Below are 18741 nucleotides of genomic sequence, written 5' to 3'. Positions count from 1 at the left end.
AGTGAGGTGTAAAAATGCTGAACTTTTGTATACATTTGAAGTTAGGTTGTTACCAGTTTAAAATAGGCTCATAAGATGTTTTATATAAGCCTTATGGTAACCACAAAGCAAAAACCTACAGTAAATATACAAAAGATAAAAAGAAAGGAATCAAAGTATATCACTAGAAGGGCACCTGGCTGGCTCAGTCAGTGGAACATGTGACTCTTGATCTCGAGGTTGTAAGTTTGAGCCCCACATTGGTTGTAAAGATTACTTAAAAGTTAAAAAATATAGTTTTAAATATATCACTAGAGAAAATCATCAAATCACAAAGGGAGAGAGTAAGAGGAAGAAAGGAACAAAGAAAACAAGCAACCAAGCCAGAAAACAAGCAACAAAATGGCAATAGTAAATCCATACCTATCAATAATCACCTTCAATGTAAATGGACTGAATTCTCCAATCAAAAGACAGAGTGGCTGAATAGATTAAAAGAAAAAAAAAAAAAAGACCCAAATATCTGCTGCCTACTAGAGACTCCCTGCAGCTTTAAGACACTTATAGACTGAAAGTGAAGGGATGGAAAAAGATATCCCATGAAAATGGAAACCAAAAGAGGGCAAATGTAGCTATATTCATATTAGACAAAATAAATTTCAATAAATATTTTTTGGTTTTTGTTTTTTTAATTTTTTTAATGTTTATTTTTGAGAGAGAGAGAGAGACACAGAGAGTGAGCGGGGGAGGGCAGAGACAGAGGGAGACACTGAATCCAAAGCAGACTCCAGGCTCTGAGCTGTCAGCACAGAGAGCAACACGGGGCTCAAACCCATGAACCATGGGATCACGGCCTGAGCGAACGTCAGTCACTTAACCAACTGAGCCACCCAGGCACCCCTCAATACGTGTTTTTTTTTAATGTTTATTTTTGAGAGAGAGAGAGAGAGAGCATGATTGAGGAGGGGCAGAGAGAGAGAGGGAGACACAGAATCTGAATCTGAGCTGTCAGCACAGAACCCCATGTGGAGCTCCAATTCATGAACCGTGAGATCATGACCTGAGCTGTAGTCGGACGCTCAACTGACTGAGCCACTCATGTGCCCCTCAATGTATGTTTTTAAGCCAAAAATTGTAACAAGAGACAAACAAGAATCATTACATAATGATAAAGGGGTGAATTAATCAAGAGGATATAGCAACTGCAGTGTTTATGTATCCAATATTACAGCATCTAAACATATAAAACAAATACTAACAGATCTGATGGGAGAAATAGACAGCAATGCAGCAATAGTAAGGGACACTTAAATACCCCACTTTCAACAGTAGATAGACTAACTAGAGAAAAATGAAGGAGAACATTGAACTTCAACTATACTGGAAACCAAATGGACCTAACAGACATATAGAGAGCATTCTATCCAACAGCAGCAGCATATACATTCTCTCAAGCACACATGCAACATTCTCCAGGATAGATAATTTGTTAGGCCACAAAACACGTCTTTAAAATCTTAAGAAGATTGAAATCATATCAAACATCTTCTGTGACCACAAAGGTATAAAACAAGAAATCAATTACAAGAAAAAAACCTGAAAAAAATCACATATGTAACGATTAAACAATATGTTCCTGAACAACCAATTGGTCAAAGAGAAAATCAAAAGGGAAATAAAAAATACCTGGAGACAAAGTACATGAAAACACAATATACCAAAACTGACTGGATGCAGCAAAAGCTGTTCTAAGAAAAATGTTTATAGAGATAAACACCTACATCAAGAAAAAAGAGGGGCACCTGGGTGGCTCAGTTGGTTGAGAGTCCGATCGGCTCAGGTCATGATCTCACATGACAGCTGATAGCACAGAGCCTGGAGCCTGCTTTGGATTCTGTGTCTCCCTCTCTCTCTGCCCCTCCCCCACTCACACTCTGTCTCTGTGTCTCAAAAATGAATAAACGTTAAAAAATAAAACTTAAAAAAAAGAAAAAAGAAAGACCTCGAATAAACAACTTAATTTTATACCTCAAGGAACTGGAAGGAAAAAAGGAACTAAGCCCAAAGTTAATAGAAGGAAGGAAATAACAAAGCTCAGAAATATAGACTAAAAAGACAATAGAAAAGATAAAAGAAGCTAAGAGTTTGTCTTTTGAAAAAATAACCAAAACTGACAAATCTTACTAGACTAAGAAAAAAAGAAAAGTCTCAAAATCAGAAATAAAGAGGAGACATTCAACTGATAACAGAAATACTAAAGCTCATAAGAAATTACTATGAACAATTATATGCCAACAAATTAGATAACCTAAAAGAAATTTATAAATTTCTAGAAACATACAAGACTGAATCATGAAGACATAGAAAATGTGAACAGACCAATTATGAGTAAGGAGATTGAATCAGTAATCAAAGACCTCCCCACAAAGTCCAAGATGGCTTCACTGGTGATTTCTACTAAACATGTAAGAATTAATACCAATCCTTCTCAAACTCTTCCCAAAAACTGAACAGGAGGGAACACTTCCAAACTTGTTTTATGAGGCCAACATTACAGGTAACAAAACCAGACAAGGACACTACAAGAAAAGAAATCTGCCGTCCAATATCCCTGATAAACATAGATGCAAAAATTCTCAACATAATATTTCAATAGTACATTATATTAGTACAATATTAGTACAATACAATATTAATACTAATTAGTACAATACTAATATTGTACAGTATTAGTACAATATACTAATATTTCAATTGTACATTAAGAGGATCATAGACCATGATCTAGTGGGATTTATTTCTGGAATTCAAGGATGGTTCAACATAGGCAAAACAGTAAATGTGATACCCCAAATGTGATAGGGAAAAACCCATTCTTCTTCTGTGTTTCCCCTTTACTCCTCCACGACTACCACACTCACAACACTTCTGACACCAGATGTGTGAGGTATTCTTCCCCACCACCAAGCAATTCTCTGCCACACCAACTGGGTGTGGCACCAACTGGGTCCTACAATTTACCTCAATTCTAACACTATCTACTTGGATATACTGTCAGATTCCACAGGTTAAGGGATCTGTCCCACAAGGCTGCTCCCACCCCACTTGTGCCAATCACAACTCCAGATTGTGACCTGTGCTTCGGACTCATCACCTATAAATGAGAGGCTCCCAAAAGACCCTCTTTGGAGTTGATTAATTTGCTAGAAGAGCTCACAGAACTTAGAAAAATAGTTACATATGTTTACCAGTTTACTTTTTTAAATATGATAAAAGATACAGGTGAATAGCCAGATGAAGGGATACATAGGGCAATGTCTGGCAGGATCTTAGCACAGGAGCTTCTGTCCCCAAGGATTTGGGAGGACATCAGCCTCCTGGTATGTGGATGTGTTTACCAACCTGGAAGATCTCTGAACAGGCCTATACTATTGAGATTTTTATGGAGGCTTATTCATGTAGGTAGGATCAATTATTAATTCCATTTCCAGTCCCCTTCCCCTCTCTGGAGAACTTCTAGGTTGGTGAACACATCCACAGACTAGGAGGGTGACACACCCCAACCCCATGGGGACAGAAGCTCCTGTGCTTGGGACCCTCCCAAACCTCACCCAATGAATATCTTCATGGGACTATTCTTCTGTATACTCAGTCATGTCCTTTAATAAACTGAACATAAATGTTTCCCTGAGTTCTGTGAGATGCTCTAGCAATTAATTAAACCTGAGTAGGGGTCATGGGAACCTCTGATCTGTACCCAAGTCAAACAGATTACAAAATCAATAGACAAAAATCAGTTGTATTTCTATACACTAACAAGAAACTATCAGAAAGATAAATTAAGAAAACAATCCCATTTACAATAGCATCAAAAAACAAAATACTTAGAAACAGATTTAACCAAGGAGGTGAAAGATGAGTACACCGAAAACCATAAAACATTAATGAAAAACACTGAAGAAGACACAAATAAATGGCAGGATGTTTTGTGTTTGTGGACTGGAAGAATTATATTTTTTAAATGTCTTATACTACCCAAAGTGATTTATATATTAAATGCAATTCCTGTCCAAATTCCACTGGCATTTTTTGCACAGAAGTAGAATAAATAATCCTAAAATTTGTATAGAATCACAAGAGACCTCAAAGAGCTAAAGCAATTTTGAAAAGGAAATAGTAACACTTGTAGAACATAGTAAGCTCTTTGACATTGGACAATGTTTTGGATTTGACACAAAAAGCAAAGGCAACAAAAGCAAAATTAACAAGCGGGACTACATCAAACTAAAAAGTTTCTGGACAGCAAAGGAAACCATCAGCAAAATGAAAAGGGAATCTATACAATGGGAGAAAATATTTGCAAACCATATATCTGATGAGTTAATATTCAAATATACAAGGAATTCATACAACTCAATAACATAAATAATCCAATTTTAAAAGGACTTGAATAGACATTTTTCCAAAAAAAGACATACAAATGGCCGACAGGTACATGAAATGGCTCACAATCGCTCATCATCAGGGAAATGCAAATCAAAACCATAATGACGTATCATCTCACACCTGTTAGAATAGCTGTTTTCAAGGAGACAAGAAACAAGTATTGGCAAGAATGTGGAGGAAAGGAAACACTTGTGCACTGCTGGTGGGCATGTAAATTGGTGCAGCCGCTATGGAAAACAATGTGGAGTTTCCTCAAAAAATTAAAAATATAACTACAATATGATCCTGCAATTCCATTTCTGGCTATATATCTGAAGGCAATGAAAACACTCTCAAAGAGATAGCTGCACTCCTAGATTCATCACAGCATTATTCACAACAGCCAAGGTAGGGAAACAATATAAATGTCAATCAACAGATAAATGGCTAAAGATGTGTCATCACACACACACACACACACACACACACACACAGGAATACTACCCAGTCATGCAACATGGATGGACCTTGAGGGCATCATGTGAAGTAAAATAGGTCAGACATAGAAAGGCAAATACTGGATGATCTTATATATATGTGGACTCTAAAAAAGCCAAATTCATAGAAACAGAGAGTAGAAGGGTGGTTTCCGGGGATGGAGGTGGGGGAAATAAGAAAACGGAGAGGCTGGTAAAGGGTAGAAACTTTCAGTTAAAAGGTAAATAAGGTCTGTGGGCCTAATGCATAACATTGTGGCGTTGATAACACTATATTGCACAATGGAAATTTGCTAAGAGAGTAGAACCTAAGTGTTCTCACCAACATAGTAAGTAAATAAGGTAAATATGTGAAATGAGTAAAGGTGGTAATCATTTCACAATGTAAACATATATTAAATCTTCACATTGTAGACTTAAATACATTATTTTGTCAAAAAAGCCAAACTTGCAGGCATATGGATAATTGCTCTGCTATAACTAGAAGCCCATGGTGGCTTAGAGGCTTCCACATAGCTGTGAGAGAAATGAGAAAAAAAATGAAAAGAACGGCTACCTAGGAGTTAAAACTATACCAAAAGAAAGGCCACAAATATGCATGATCCTCCACATTTAGCACCTTATGAGAACAAAGGAGCTACATTTTTGGTTCTCTCAAGCTTGCAGCAGTATAATTCAATTACGTGAGTTCAGAGTTTAACTTACCTTTTTCTGTGCTCTAGCCTGAAACCCCTAATTTCATGTGAAACTGTCTTCTGTGTCATTTGAGAAAACTTGATGTCTTTCTTGTTGCCAATATGTCTCGATGGCAAGTTGGTTGCAAGAGAACTGCAGCCTTCATCTGATAAATCGCGATTTTCTTCTGCCTGGGGAGTAACCAAGAGCCACAGTCAACCGTGTTCTCTTTGCACAAGTGAGTCCAGTATGACCTTCCGGGTCAAATAATTCATCGTAGATAAATATTTTCTCTAAAGTGATGCTACCAGACAGGATTTCGTTGAAAAGGATTTAATTATCAGTGCATTCGTTCAGATTAGGTACATGTTCTAAATGTCACCAACTATCCTTAGTGCATTACGCAGCTATAAAAATGCCCAGCATTCGTGAACATACCTAACAGTTGTGGAATCTAGTTCTTAAGGCATCTTTAAATTACTTCATTAAATTAAAAACTCTTCTCCAGGAACATAAGGGAAGGGAGGTGAAAATAATATAAAAACAGGGAGGGGGACGAAACATAAGAGACTCTTAAATATGGAGAACAAATAAAGGGTTACTGGAGGGGTTGTGGGAGGGGAGATGGGCTCAATGGGTAAGGGGCATTAAGGAATCTCCTCCTGAAATCACTATTGCACTATAGGCTAACTAACTTGGATGCAAATTAAAAATATATAAACTAAAATTTAAAAAAATAATTAAAAAGAAATAAAAACTCTTCTCTACATCCACTATCAAGAGGATGAGAAGACAAGCCACAGACTGAGAGTAAATACTTACAAAAGACATACCTGATAATGGGCTGTACTCAAAGTACTGTTATTCTGTATATTCAAAAATATGTACAAAGAACACTTAACAATAAGAAAAAGCACAACCCAACTTAAAAGTGGGCAAAAGATCTTAACAGACATCTTACCAAAGAAGACGTGCAGATGGCAAACAAGCAAAGGAAAAGATCATTTGCTCAACATCATGTCAATAGGAAAGTGCAAATTAAAACATCAAGATACCACTACACATCTGTTAAAAAGGCCAAATCCAAAATACTGACAAAACCAAATGCTGGCAAGGATGTGGAGCAAGAGGAACTCTTATTCATTGCTGGTGGGAATGCAAAATGTTACGACCACTTTGAAAGACAGTACTAAACATACTTATACCATATTTGGCAGCAATTACACCTTATTGGTATTTACCAAAGGAGTAGAAAACATATATCCACACAAAAACCTGCACACAGATGCTTAAAACAGCTTTCTTCAGAATTGCCAAAACTTGGGGAAAAAAACAGTGCCCTTCAGCAGATGAATGGCAGTAGATTCAGTACAGGAACTGTGGTACATCTAGAAAATGGAATACTATCTGGCACTAAAAAGAAAGGAACTATCAAGCCATGAAAAGACACGGAGGAAACTTAAATACGTATCGCTAAGTAAAATAAGCCCATCTGCAAAGGCTACATACTATATGATTCCAACTATACGACATTCTGAATAGGTTAACCTATGAAGACTACAGAGACCAGCGGTAGTCAGTGGAGGAGGGGGAAAACGAATAAGCAGAGCACAGAAGATATGTAGGGCAGTGAAACTATTCTATATACTATAATAATGGCTACATGTCACTATGCATTTGTCCAAACTCACAGAATGCACAATACTGAATCAACCCCAATAAGTATGGACTTTGGGTGATAAAGATATGTCCGTGTAGGTTTATTGATTGTAACAAATGTACCACGGTGGTGTAGGATGTTGATAGTGGAGGAGGCTGCACATGTATAGAGGCAGGGAGTATATGGGAACTCCCCACTCAACTTTGCTGTGAATCTAAAACTGCTCTAAAAAATAAAATCTATCGAGAAAAAAAATAAAGCAGCTATATTGCTTCTAAACAGACACCTCCCCCTCCAAAAAAGGAACTAGAGCCTAGGAGCAATGAACATGTTTAGAAAAAGAGGAATGAAGTGAGAAATATACTCTTTTGAAATGTGGCTGTTTGCAGGTCATCTGGGTAGCTCAGTGGGTTAAGCATCCAGCTCTTGGTTTCAGCTTAGGACATGATCTCACAGTTCATGAGTTCGAGCCCTGCATCAGGCTCTTTGCTGACAGTGCAGAGCCTGCTTGGGATTCTCTCTCTCCTTCTCTCTCTCTGCCCCTCCACTGTTCATCCTCACTTTCTCTTTCTCTCTCAAAAATAAACTTAAAAAACATGGCTGCTTGCTTAAAACAACTGGACTGCATCTAGCTGATCAAAGGTATATTAGTTTTTAACCCCTGAACAAATTACAAAGGCAATGTATAAAGCAGATCACTAAGGGGGTTTAGAGAATCTCTATTTCTACACAAAATGTAAATTAAGGGAACTATTTCAGTGACTTTTAGGGTCTGCATACATTCATCTTACAACAGAGGCACACCTTTAACAACCTGCTTCAAAAAGGCAATCTGATTTGCTGCCCTAATATTTATTAGGAATGATGAAAAGTTTCCTAGAGATGTTGAGAAAAATGGCTCAAAACAGAAACCAGGAAAATAAAAGGAGGAAGATCTAAAAAGACAGAGAGGCACAAAACCTGTTATCAAAGACCAGATGAACAGAAGCAGTCAAAGAGTGAACAGAAACTTTGATGATACAGACAAGGAAGAAAACAATCTCTGAAATTCTGTGGTTAAAGGTGAACCGTCTGTGAAGTATAAACTACACAGCCTAAGGAAGACAAACTGGTATGATATATTAATACTCTTAATTATTTTAACTTTTAAGAATCAGCTCTTCCAAATCAGCTCATGAGGATACAATCAACTAAGTATTAGGTATAAAAAAGCGGAACAGGTTAGTAGACATATCACACATCTTGGTACTTAGCAAGAAGCCTTGAAATTGTTTTTTTTTTTTTTTTTTGCGGGGGTGGGGAGGCGCCTGAGTGGTTCAGTTGGTTAAACATCTGACTTTTGTTTTTAATTTTTTTAATGTTTATTTATTTTTGAGAGAAAAAGAGACACAGATGAGTGGGAGAGAGGCAGAGAGAGAGGAAGACACAGAATCCAAAGCAGGCTCCAGGCTCTGAGCTGTCAGCACATAGCCCGTCGTGGGGCTTGAACCCAAGAACCATGAGATCATGATCTGAACCAAAGACGGATGCTTAACCGACTGAGCTGCCCAGATGCCCCTAACTTTTGATTTCAGCTCAGGTCATGATCTCACAGTTTGTGAGATCCAGCCTCACACCACACTGTCTGCTGACAGCACAGAGCCTGCTTGGGATCCTCTCTCTACTTTTCTCTGCCCCTCTCCCACTCATATTCTCTCTAGCGCACATGTGCTCTCTCTCAAAATAAATAAATAAAAGTTAAAAAAAAAGTTTTTTTTTAATTTCTTTCAGATTACAGTATAGGTACATGTCATATGGTAGCACCAGATCCATTGAAAGCATAAATTTAAAAGGTTAAGACTCTGAGTTGACAATGTTGAATTTTTCCTGAGCCTTGTGCTCCTGGAAAACAGTGAAGATTAAAGGAATCCCTTTACCCTTTTGTGTTCTGGAAAATGGCCTGCTGCAAGGAATCACCCTTCCCCCCCCCCATAAGCTTTAGATAAAACTCACAGATGCCCCCCTTGTTTACCTATGACGAGGCCAAATACCTTCAAAATTCCTTTTCTTTGTTCTACGAAATGATTAGCTAAACTGTTTTAACCCCACTGATTAATTAGAACAGAAGGATTATTAGCCAAACTGTGGTTAAGCTTTCCTCCTTCCTCCAGGCCCCTAAAATATTCTCTGATCTGTTTATCTCATCATGCCACTCTTTCATCCCACTTCCCCAAATCCAGTTCCTAGCCTTGTTGACTCCTCTCCATGAAAGAAAAGCCATTTTTGCCTAGCCCTTGAGCTCCTTGAGGATCTTATGGTCACAGCCTTCCCTCTCCTATTTCAATAAATAGTCCCTTTCCTCCCTTGGAATAATCCTTTCAAATAAAGTCTCTCCTTACTAAGTCCGGGTTTGTTTTTTGTTTGACACAATACCGGCCAATGGATAAGAACATCCCCTGAATCGCAGGGAAGAAGGCTAGAGACACTTGGTATCTTTTAGATTACCTTCTGGTTAGACTCCCACATCATTAATTATGTTACCTACAACCGTTTATGTAGGTTTAAATCCTTTACTCTCCCAAAAAATTATCCCAGTCCCCTACCCCGCAAAATACTCTCAACATACACCACAGACCTCTTGATATTGCTGGGATGAAAGTTCATTACATGCCCACTAAAAGAACTCAAAACTCACCTTAGTTATTAAAAGATCCTATAACTATATTGCTCTATGAATCTGCTTACTGATTATGGGTGTGAGATAAACATAAACTAATTTTTTAATGTAAACTATTTTTGAAGAAGAAGAAGAAGAAGAAGAAGCAGCAGCAGCAGCCGCCTTTAGAAACTGTTTTAGAAAAAAATACCTGGCAGAATAAAGGTACTTTACTTTCCATTTTTCAGTGTAGAGGTAAGTTCGGCCCTTGAGGACTCAAAGGTCTTGATGAACAAGTATGAATGAGCACAAAAGGATTTCCTGCCAAAAAAAAAAAAAAGATAAGAAAAAAATCATATGCCTGCTTAAGAGACTTAATTACATTTACCTACCTGGTTATCCCTGTAATGTAACACAGTATAATACCAAATAGATATTCCGCAAGCCATATATGTGTACAAAAACTAGAAAAAGCAGTTAGCAGATTGTAATTCACAGGGGATCACACCGTCCATAATTTTACCTTTTGTGGTATAAGAAGTAGAGAAATCCAAAACAAATGACATAAAAGGCAGAGAAATCCACTTATATTTATTTATTCAAATAAACCCAGAGAAACAGAACTACTAACATAGCAGCAATTCCCAATGTTATTAAATGCTTACTATACACTAGACATTATGATGAACACTTTAACATAAATTATTTCATTTATTCCTTACAGATATTTTTTAAGGAATTATCATTATCTTTATTTTACAGATGAGGAAAATAAAGACTCAGATCAAGTTGTCCAAGATTAAACCGGCAACAAATAGCGGAGTCAGAATTTGAAGTCAGACAGCCTAACTCAAGAGCCGTGGTCTTCAGCACCCTATAGCATCGCCTCTCAAAAAAATACTATTGTAAACAAAAGATGCCTCAGCCTGTTTTAAATCAAAGACTTCCACATCACATACCAACCAATTTTCAAAATTCCTCGCATTTTCACAGGCTTTTTTTACTTCTGAGTTACAGTGGATGTGCTATTTATTACATTGCTAGTTATATTACATTGTTACAATGATCAGGGTCATTTTCATACCATGAAGTTTAACTGCAAGTATTAATATTCTTAACAGAGATAGTACTTTAAAATCACTTACTTCTGAAATGTTATACTAATTACTGCTGCATGTGGTATGTCCAACATTCCTGGAATTCAAACCATGTTAAAAATCCAATGAAACCATGTGACAAATAGCCATCTCAGAAGACATTAGGTGGCTATGCAGATTTCCCCAGCAACCCACTCGATGTTACCTCTTCGAGGTCTCCTCTAATGAGCTCAATCTTTACTCAGCAACTATTTGGTATAGTATGGCCTCCACCATTGTAACTGTCTTCACTACTCAACTGGCATTAATCATTTGCCTTATATTTTTATTTGCCACATATACATCTCCTATATCAACTATAACCTAAATTTCATGGATGGACTGAAAGGAATGGATTGGTATCTTATCATTCTTTGAACTATTTCTCACAATAACAAGCACAATGCTATATGTATAAAAGGAAGGAAAGAAAGAAGGGGGGAAGAGAGGGAGGAGGGAAGAAGGAAAGGAAAGGAAAGGAAAGGAAAGGAAAGGAAAGGAAAGGAAAGGAAAAGAGAGAAGGCATGTCTTCCTTATGGAGATTACTCACCAACATCTTCTTATCAAAGTACCTAATTAAGCACAGTAAGCTTTATTTAAATAAACCATGAAAGGAAGAATTGTTTCATAATTTTTTGACCTATCAAAAAGTTGACTGGTTTTAATCCGCTGGATGAATCAAATACTACATAACCCTCTCCAAGCTAAGAGAAAAAATAGTACAGGAAGTCCCTTCCCCATAAATCTGACAAAAGATGTCTCAAGTCTTTCAATCCTATGATACATATATGAACTTGCAAGGACAAACCAAGAGAAATGAAGTTGTATTTCTCTTGTCCAATCTATCTGTTTGTCTCTCCATCCATGAATTCAACACATATATACTGCATGCTTACTATGTACTAGGCTCTCCTCCAGGCTGAAAACAGAGACAACAGGGATACAGCAGTGAAAAAACAGGAAAAAATAAATCCTGTTTATTTATCCGGCTCCCCATGGAGCTTACATCCTAGTCAAGGAGAGACAATAAAATAGATAAATAAGTAAAATGTGTAGTATGTTATCTGTGATAAGTACTAAAGGGGAAAAAAATGTAAAGTAGGGGAAAAAGTGAAGTACGATGTTAAGGAAGAGAAGCAGGGAACAGATAGGGTAGCCAAGAAAGACCTTACTGAGAGGGAGACTTGTGCATACAGATCTGAAGGAATGAAAGTAGGAAGCCAATGAATATCTTAGGGGACAGCACTTCAGCCAGAGAAAAGCAAGTACCTAGGCTCAGAAGTAAGAAGCAGCTTCATTGTTCAAGGAACAGTGGGAAAGCCCATAAAGCTGAAGCAGAAAAAGCAAAGTGAAAGAAGTGGGGATCAGAGGGGTCAAGGAAGGGGGGCAGAAATAGAGGGCCCTTAAATCATTGTAAAAACTCTGGCTTGTGCTCTGAGATGGGAAGCCATGAGAGCATTTTGAGAAGGGAGATGACATGATGTAAAGTCCTTTCTGAAAGGATCACTCTAGTCGTCACAAAGAGGATAACCAGGTGGGGCTAGATTCCTAAAAGCCAAGTGGAAAAAAGTACTCCAAAAGAAGAATGAGCAATTGCCTGGGTGGCTCAGTTCGTTAAGGGTCTGACTCTTGATTTCAGCTCAGGTCATGATCTCAAGGTTCATGAGGTCCAGCCCCTCATCAGGCTCTGCACTGACAGTGCAGAGCCTGCTTGGGATTCTCTCTTTCCCTCTCTCTCTGCCCCTACCCTGCTCGCTCTCTCTGTCTCTCAAAATAAATTTCAAAAAAAAGAAGAATGAGTAATCAGCTGTGACAAATGCTGCCAACAGGTGAAGTGAGAGGAGTACTCAAAGGCTGATTAGGTTTTCCAACATGGAGGACACCAACGACCCTAAGAGGAGCCATTTGGGTAGTATGGTAAGGAAATAATGTCCTTGGAGTGAGTTCAAGAGAGAACGGAGGAGAGAAAACAGAGACAAACAGAAGAGGACTCTTTCAAAGAGTATGCTTTAAAGTGTAAAAGAAATGAGGTAGTAGCTGAGGGGCAAAGGGGTTACGAGGGCTGAAGATGGGGGAAAATAAAGGCATGTTCATACGCTGATAAGAATAATCTAGTAGAGAAGCAAAAACTGATCACACTGGAGGGGAGAATTACTGAAACAATATTCTCAAGTAGGATAAAGGAGATGAGATTTAGGGCACAAGGGCAGGGTCTGTCCTTAGCTGAGAATATACTTATAAGAATAGGAGACATGACAGAGTAATTGGGCTTAATTACATGAAGACCAAGTAAGCAGATGTGGTTGTAGAGGCTTGTGAAAATCATCTGATTGCTGTGAGTTTTCTTTTATTATTTAATATCTATATTATATATATAAACTTTTAAGATGGAAATCATCTGATTGCTGAGTTCTCTTTTATTATTTGATATATAGATAAGCTTTTATTATTTCATATATATACATGCTTTTAAGTAGGCTCCACACCCAATGTGGGGCTTGAAACCACAACCCTGAGATCAAGACTCATATGCTTTACTGACTGAGCCAGCCAGCTGCTCTCGATTGCTTTAGTTTTCTTAGTGAAACAGGAAGCAGCATAATCAACTGAGAACAAGGATGTGAGAGAAGATGCTAGAGGTTTGAGGATAGAGGTATTGTTATATAGCAGTCATCTAGGAGAATGGAAGAATTAATAGCCCAGGGGTACCTGATAAAGTTGCTGGGCAGCCTCAAGGGTCCCTTGAGGAAAGGACAGTGAATTTAAAGTGAAACCAGGAAGCATGGTTGTGGTTTTTTTCTCTAGCTGTGTTCAATGCAGAGATCTAGATTTAATCTAAGATTATGATTTAGCCAAGAAAGTAAAATGAACTGAAAATGTGATAAGGAAACTGGGGGGGAAAATGAAAGGGAATGGTTTTAATTATTGACCATGTAACAAACGGAGTAGGTGGGTGGGAAATAAGTATGAGAGATGGTGAGTGACATCTAAAAAAAAAAAAAAAAAAAGGTAGACTGAAGATCCTGGTGGGGTCCAAGGATTATTAGAGTCAGAGTGAGCCTGAAAGACAGGAATGTGATGGTTGGAGAATGGCACACACAGTATTCCCCCACCTTATGCATGGAGACCTGTTCACAGACCCCCGATGGAAGCCTCAAACTACAGAGTACCAAACCCAGTATATATTGTTTTTACCTTAACACAAATACCTACAATAAAGTTTAATTTCCAAATAAGGCACAGTAAGAAATTAGCAATAATTAATAAATTGAGAATTAATTTTTCATACTGAGAATATGAAAAAGGGACAAGTGACTGAGGAAAGGTGAAATAATCGTAGGAAGACAGGAACTGAGAGATCAGAGTACTGGAAGGATCATCTACATGAATGCTAAAGTCACAAGAATCATGACAGGAGTACAGTTAGAGCCACAGAAAGCCAGGAGCTGAAATTTAACTAAAGCAACAAGGAGTGGTAGTGGGTGGTATAATCTGATAATGCGAGATGCAAAACTGAGCATTTTGAAAATGCAACGAAGAAATGTCTGGAAGCACCTATGAGAATCAAGAAGGCGTCATCTACTCACCCTCTAGTCCCGGTAGTACTAGGAGAGCGAGAGAGAAAACCACCACCACCAGCCATACCTTTGTTCTGCCCACCACATTCCCAGATACGCAGTCTTTCCTCATTTTCCCTTACATCTTGGTGGTCACTATCTGATTCATCAAAAACTCCCAAAAAGAAGGAAATTCAAAACCGTCTGATACATCACAAGTATTTTTTTTTAAGTATCATGACTGATTCAGTCCCCATGTAGATCAAGCTATCATATTATTATTAAAGGGTTTTCCATTCCTTGGCAGAGTATAGAAGTTTCAAAATTTTATAATTTCATACATTAAAATTAGGGGAGGAAGACATACAGATGGCCAACAGACACATGAAAAGATGCTCAACATCACTCATCATCAGGGAAATACAGATCAAAAGCACAATGAGATATCACATCACACCTGTCAGAATGGCTAAATTCAAAAACACAAGAAACAAATGTTAGTGAGGATATAGAGAAAAAGGAATCCTTGTGCACTGTTGGTGGGAATGCAAGTTGGTGCAGCCACTATGGAAAACAGTATGGAGGTTCCTTAAAAAGTTAAAAATAGAATTACTATATGATCCAGTATCAGACGATTGGATATTTATCCAAAGAATACAAAAACAGTAATTCAAAAAGATATATGGGGGTACCTGGGCGGCTCAGTCAGTTAAGCAACCAATTTGGTTCAGGTCATGGTCTCATGGTTTGTGGGTTCAAGCTCCACATTGATTGGTCTCTGTACTGACAGCTCAGACCCTGGAGCCCGCTTCAGATTCTGTGTCTCCCTTTCTCTCTGCCCCTCCCCTGCTTGCGCTCAGTCTCTCTCTCTCAAAAATAAACATTAAATTTTTTTTAAACTATATGCACCCCTATGTTTACTGCATTATCTAAAATAGCCAAATTTTGGAAGCAGCTCAAGCGTTAGCAGCCCATCTATCCATTGATAGATGGATGGATAAAGAGGTGGTATACACACACACACACACACACACACACACACACACACACACACACTGGAATATTACTCAGCCATAAAAAAGAATGAATAATCTTGCCATTTGCAACAGCGGATGGAGCTAGACAGTATAATGCTAAGTGAAATGTGTCAGAAAAGACAAATACCACAAGATTTCACTCATATGTTAAGAAACAAAGGGAAAAAAAGGGACAAACCGAGAAATACTCTTAACTATAGAAAATAAACTAATGGTTACAAGAGGGGAGGTGGGTGGAGAATGGGTCAAATAGCTGAAGGGATTAAGAGTACACTTATCATGATGAGCACTAAGTAATGTATACAATTGCTGAATATTGTACACCTAAAACTAACACTTTATGTTAATTATATTGAAATTTAAATAAACTTTAAAAGCCGTAAATGAAGTTGGGGAGGAGTGCTTATTGTTACATGAAATCATAGAATCCACAACAGAGCTGGGATGATTTCAGAAATCTTTCTGGTCAGGGGTGCCTGAGTGGCTCAGTGGGTTAAGCTTCTGACTTCAGCTCAGTTCATGATCTTACTTGGAGGGGGTTCGAGCCCCACATCGGGCTCTGTGCTGACAATTCAGAGTCTGGGGGCTGCTGCAGATTCTGCGTCTTCCTCTCTCTCTGCCCCTGCCCCACTTGTACCCTCTTTCTCTCAAAAATAAACATTTTTAAAAAAGAAATCTTTCTGGTCTAATACCTTAATTATATATAAGGAAGCTGATACACAGAAAGATTGTGATTTGCTCACACAACGTACACAAAATAGTAGCAAAATTCAGGTCCCTGACTCCCAACTCCAGGGATACTTTCACTAAATTTACACTGCTGCTTAGTAAACCCAGAGGCACAGCTAGGCAGAAATATGGAGAATCTAACTTTATTTTGTTTTTAGTGCTCTGATGTTTGCATTGCGCTTTCGCAACTGCACTTTCTCACTTGCTGAGTTACCACCACCTCCTCATCTGCTTCCCTCCCATCACCCAAGGGCGACAGCCTTCTGCAAAGTACTTTCTACTCTTTCCATTTGGGTTCCCTTCCAAGCCGCCCCCTCACTTCCTCCCTCACTTCCCCTGCAGCGATGACCGCAAACGTCCATTAACAGCAAATGCAGACACCTCTTCACTGCACCCGTTGCCCTTAACGTTCACACACGACCGGCACCACCCCCAACTGCCACCTTTAACAATACTGACTGAACTTCCACTTCATGGAAGAACCTGTGCTGTGGAACATTCCAACAGGCCCTGCTCGTTTAGCCTTCTGGCGAAGAAAGTGAGTAGACCTGTGAACACGTTAAACTACTCACCAGATGAAAACAAGTGCTCTACTAGAGGTTTGAGGGTTTGCTCAAGAAGCAGGGAAGCTTCCCAGCCACCATGACCTCCACCCTTCTAGAACCACCACCATTTCCGAGGCACCATCGGATCCAGCCGCGTCTGCCCCTTTAGTGCCCGGCCCGCCCAGTCACATCGCTGCCCCTTCTGGAACCTTCGTCCATCTCCGTAATTGTTCCACTTTGTCCCTCGCACCGGGTGGCACGCTCCTCGGCAAGTCTTGCCTCTCCACCTGTGTCCCCCGGGGGCGGGGGGGGGGTCCCACCGTGAACCCCCTCGGGCTCCCAAGGGTGTTCCCCTCCTCCCGCCTCACAGGCCGAGGCCCTAGCCCCATGGGATCCGAAGGTCCTAGCTGCAGGCCGCTCAGCCCTCCGCGTGGCCCCGCGCTCTCGCTGCGCCGCCTTCCCGGGCTCCCACGCGACTAAGCCCCGCCCCCAGGTCACCTGACCGAGGCCGACGCTCCGCCCACTGAACGGCCCGCGCTGGAGGAGTGCGGGACCCAGGGCACCGCCACCGCGCAGGGGCTCCGGAGCAGCGGGGAGCGGCTGAGCTCGCCGCCGCCTCCGCGCCACTGGACAGCGCTGCGGCCCCGCGGCTCCACCCCACCTCACAAGGGCCTGTGACCTCACCTGGCCCCGCTCGGCGGCCCAGACGCGAGCTCCTCCCCGCGCGCTGTCCTCCCGGCACCTGGATTTCGCCGTCCGTCCCGCACTCCCTACCCTTCCTGCAGCTCTCTTAGTTCCCTGGTGCAGTGCCCCGCCCCAATCTGACATCTTTTCGGGCTTATCCTGTATCCATCCTTTGAAGACTTCCCGCCCTGCCTTCGAAAACATTCCATCCTTCTTGGTTTCTACCGCTCTGTACCGGACAACAGCGCAGAGCTCTTTGTCCCGACACTTTGCTGAAATCGGTTCCAGGCTGCCCTTCAGAGGACTAACGCTTACTTTGGGAAGAGATGCTTTGTGTTTCTTCGAAGATCAATTTCTTGTGTGTGTGCATGCTGCAGATGAAATGTTACTGGTAAAAGACACAAAGCGATTTTTCACGGCTTGCCCCAAATATTATGTCGCTAAAACGTTGTACGAATCCAAGACAGTGAAATTAATCATTTTTAAGGTTTTTGCTACATTTACAGTCGTAAATGTTCTGTCAAGCGGAGAGCGTTTTGCAAATACTTTCCCCCTAAAGCTCATGATTTGAGGTGTAAAGGTAAATTTTCAAAAAGGTAAAATTCACATTGATTGAGCCAACCTGAGCTCTCCGTTGTTAACATTGTGGTGAGCAGCGTGGACTTTAGAGCTGGATCTATGCAAATTAAATTATTGAGTCAATTATCCTAATTATTTACTGTATGCAGTGAGGCAAACTAAGCTCTCTAAGCCTCAGTTTTCTCATTCGTTCAGAATTGTGATAATTCAAAAATGTTTATGCAGTGCTCAAAAATGTTAAAACATTTAATTACTTCAGAGATACTTGTGCCCATTTATATCTCAAATCCTGTTGTGTATGCATTCTTTAGTATTCTTTAGTATTTTAAGTATTCTTTAGTATTTTAACATGTATGTGTTTTATCTCCCTAAACAGTCTGTAAGTAATGAGTGCTGAGACCATGTCCTTTATTTTTGTAAACACCCCACCCTCCATTCCCTACTTCCCCACCTACCCACACACACTGTTTACAGTCCACCTCTGTTAATGAGCTGAGCCCATTTGCCATCTATTCATAAGGCATCAACTTCTAACGTGTAACGATTATAATGGTTTCAGTCTGTCTGATCACCAGATTGTGGACGCTGCACAATCTTGAGCAC

General features: G+C 39.7%; 1 protein-coding gene across 1 annotated transcript in view; it reads right to left on the bottom strand.

Annotated features, from left to right (window-relative positions):
• The window catches only part of LOC113597097 (EF-hand calcium-binding domain-containing protein 13), a 65849-nt gene extending 48513 nt beyond the window's left edge, over positions 1 to 17336 (bottom strand). The window contains exons 1-3 of the mRNA XM_053211848.1: positions 16903 to 17336; positions 10083 to 10192; positions 5607 to 5767 (exon numbers count right to left, since the gene is read on the bottom strand). Coding sequence (XP_053067823.1) covers positions 5607 to 5767; positions 10083 to 10112 — 191 coding nt within the window. The 5' untranslated portion in view covers positions 10113 to 10192; positions 16903 to 17336. The remainder of the gene's footprint in view (positions 1 to 5606; positions 5768 to 10082; positions 10193 to 16902) is intronic.
• Positions 17337 to 18741: the final 1405 nt, after the last annotated feature.

This window comes from Acinonyx jubatus, chromosome E1, assembly GCF_027475565.1.
Source record: "Acinonyx jubatus isolate Ajub_Pintada_27869175 chromosome E1, VMU_Ajub_asm_v1.0, whole genome shotgun sequence".
In the NCBI taxonomy this organism is placed as follows: domain Eukaryota; kingdom Metazoa; phylum Chordata; class Mammalia; order Carnivora; family Felidae; genus Acinonyx; species Acinonyx jubatus.
Note: the sequence above shows the minus strand (reverse complement) of the source record. Positions and strands in the feature narration are given on the sequence as shown.